At 31.5% G+C, this 3,392-nt stretch overlaps 1 protein-coding gene across 1 annotated transcript; it reads right to left on the bottom strand.

Moving 5' to 3' along the window:
• On the bottom strand, nt 2,127-2,940 carry LOC18604767 (dCTP pyrophosphatase 1). Its single transcript, XM_007037394.2, has 2 exons — nt 2,726-2,940; nt 2,127-2,620 (listed from the first exon to the last, which is right to left on the bottom strand). Exons 1-2 carry the CDS (start codon nt 2,858-2,860, stop codon nt 2,375-2,377), a joined length of 381 nt encoding a protein of 126 aa, XP_007037456.2. The 5' UTR covers nt 2,861-2,940; the 3' UTR covers nt 2,127-2,374.

The following is a 3,392-nucleotide window of genomic DNA, read 5'->3' as shown; positions in this document are numbered from 1 at the left end:
ACATCAAAATTATATATATGCATGATTCAATTAAGAAATCTTTATAAAATATAACTCTGATGTTATTTTTTTTTAAATTAATGTCTTCGTAGACTTCATCTTTAACTTTTTTTAGTACATTAAAAAGTTTTGGCTAATGTTTATGTATTGTAAGAAAAAATTATGCAATGTGATTATTGTTTTGAGTATGTCTTTATGCGAGACAAGCTTTTCAGTACAGAACTATTATATTCAATTTCATATTCTTTATCATTTCTTATAACGTTCTTAATAATTTGCTCATCACAAATAATGATAATTCATAATTCGATAATTAGGTAATATTCGTATAATTATGTATATAATACATGCATTAAGTTCAATATTTTGAAAAAAAAAACCTTGCTAAATTAATTTTTTATTAATTAATGTATAAATTAATAATTTATTAATTAAATAATATTTTGATTAATTAATACATTTTTTATGAGCCCAAAGTATTAATTTATAAAGATTTTATTATATATAGGATAAAAATTTTACAAATTCATTGGAGATATTTTTGTTTAAAATTTTTTCAACTTATTCCTTAATTCATAGATAATAACTATTCTAATTTCTTTCAAAATAACTATTTCACGAAAGCAATAAAGCATAAAAAGGTAAATTCATCGATTCATACTTAATAATTATCCTAATTTCTTTCGAAATGACCGTTTCGTGAATAAAAAAAAATATAAGAAAGAATTAAAGAATAAAGGGGAATGCCAAAGATGCTTACTATTATGCAAGTCATTTTATATCCTGTGGTTAATTGATAGCATTCCTTTGAAACGTTCCTAGTAATTTGTAACTAACGCTTCATTTGGGAGTGATTGTATTTGCATAAAGTTTGATGTAGGAATAACTTTTAACGCTTGTAATTCTAAAGCAACGATACGATGGAAGTGGGGAATGATTCTGGGTTCTGGCTCTCCACGAATAAAACTTTATTGTTTGAGAAGGACACCTGATGTCTGATGACAGTGCAAATCACTAGTAATTGAACAAACTAAAGAAAAAGAAAATGTCATAATCATCATTTTCACAAGGAAGATAATGATGATGCCAGCAAATCAAGTAAAAATTCTAGGTTTCACAATGCTGAGAAGTGTAAGTTTTCTTCTTAACATTTCCCTGCTGCCCATGAAGAAGCCACTCACCCTATGCTGCAATTCATTGGCTCCTGAGAAGCACTTCCAGGGCAACGCCATAAAGCAAAACGCTTCCTGGATGAGAAAGATCATCTATCATCTTTGTGCCCTTACCACAATGACTTAGGTGGAGTATATGTCTATAGGGTATAGCTAGATAGTCTAAGGCCATGATATTCATATCCATTTATGAGTATATATCTTAATAATTAGAATTTGAATCTTTTCATTTCAAAATTTTAGGGTAAAATTTTACAAAGTTAGTTGGTACGTGGAATCTAAGACGATTAATTCTCATAATGTAACCAAAATCTAATCAGTTTTGACATATAAAAGAACTAACAATTGAGAAAAAGAAAACCCAATTTACAAAAGCAATCAAATTAGCTAGCTAAAGGCAGCCAACTTTCCAGTTTCTCCGAAATTTGTCCTTAGAGCATTAGAGGTTCCAATCATAGATTAGGTGAGGCAATCATAAGCGTGTTAGTCCCCATAAAGGGGACGTTACAGGCTGCAGACTATTGATTACAATTATCTACAAGTTAATCCCATTTGGTTAAAATTAATAAGCCAAATGATATGACAATTGACAACCATTGAAGTTGAACCTCTTCCACCTAATTAAACATGCCTGAAACCTTATGATAGCAAGCATGGATGGCTTGTATTAGTTGCGTGACAGGTGTCATATGAAGCATTATAATATTTTGGGTCTTGATAAGAGATATCAATATCTTAAAAAAACATCTAACATATTAAAAAAAATCTCACATAGTAAAAGTAACTTTTAAAATTTAAATATTAAATTTTATTTTAATATATAATTGATGTAAGATTTATGATTCTCTTTAATATCCTGACACAGGCCTACTCTGATTCATCAAGGATCATTAAATCTAGCATGGCCACCTTAAAGCTTCTAAAGAAGTCGTTATATTAAAGGGAAACAGAAAATGAAGAAGAATAGAAATAGAGTTTTTAGTTTCATCTAACTCGTACGCTAGCTGCTCTTAATGTGTTGATGGAACGTTGTCACTCACAAACTCAAGCTCACATATCCAACTACGAAACAGAAGAGGAGTTTCTAAGCATTCACGCTCCAGATAAAATATGGATTATGGACTGAACTAGAGGAACTAGTTTCTTCAAAACAAAACAAAAACAAAAAAAATTAAGAAGCTGTAGCAGAAACTAAGTAATCCCTAATTGTAGTTAGATTTTGTTTTTAGATTCACAACTGGGTATTTGCGGGCATTCTTGATTATCTTAGTTAGTGCTGCTTGGCCAAGATCAAGCCCACAAACATCAGCAAGACGGACAAGATAAAGCAGAACATCGGAGAGCTCCTCTTCCAAATGTTCCTTGTCATCAGCAGTCCAGTTGGGCAGTCCTTTTGCAACTTCTCCTTTCCATTGAAATATCTCAGACAGCTCCCCAACTTCCCCCACCTGCATTATTTAAAAATGTAGAAAGTTTACTATTCAAGATGGCATTGCTGAATTAAAATATTACAAATTTTGGAAATGTGAAGGCTGAGTTAGTTAGTGACTTACTAGTGCTAGTAGGAGATTCCTTGGACTATGATATTTATCCCATCCTCTCACTTCAGCGAACTCTGCAAGCCTGTCTCTGAGCTCTTTAAGAGAAACATCCTTGGATTTATTTGGACAGTCATAAGAATTCTCCATCTAGTCTCTTCTTCTCTTAGTTGTGGCGTAAGTTGAGACATGGATGTCCAAATTTAAAGACAAATTCAGGGAAGAGAGAGATGGCCACCTACTATTTCCTTCCTTTTTTTTTCTCTCTCTCTTTGTCTCTTTATCTCACAAAAAGTACTATGTAGATAATGGAGAAGCACTATGGAGTGTTACTCCAAAAATAGTAATCATGGAAGGTGTGGCAAAATGTCTCCATCTTTCCATCCATGACTTGATATCACTAACTTCCACCTGCAAACTCTTTGCTAGGGATATAGATACTACTAGAGCAGAAACAAGTGAATAACCTCACATTGGCTAGGAGATCTCTTCAACGTTAATTTCAATCCTCATAGAATCTAATTGCTATTGGTGCAAATTAGATTTATATGAAATTCAAAGAATTTGTAAAATTGACTTTAAGGTAAATTTTTTAATAGGCGTTATCTTTAAAACTTATTTCACCTTCACAACTTGGTATGTAAAGGAGAATAATGTGAATAGCTTTAGGGATACAATAAAT

The sequence above is a fragment of the Theobroma cacao genome, chromosome 3, assembly GCF_000208745.1.
Source record: "Theobroma cacao cultivar B97-61/B2 chromosome 3, Criollo_cocoa_genome_V2, whole genome shotgun sequence".
In the NCBI taxonomy this organism is placed as follows: Eukaryota; Viridiplantae; Streptophyta; class Magnoliopsida; order Malvales; family Malvaceae; genus Theobroma; species Theobroma cacao.
Note: the sequence above shows the minus strand (reverse complement) of the source record. Positions and strands in the feature narration are given on the sequence as shown.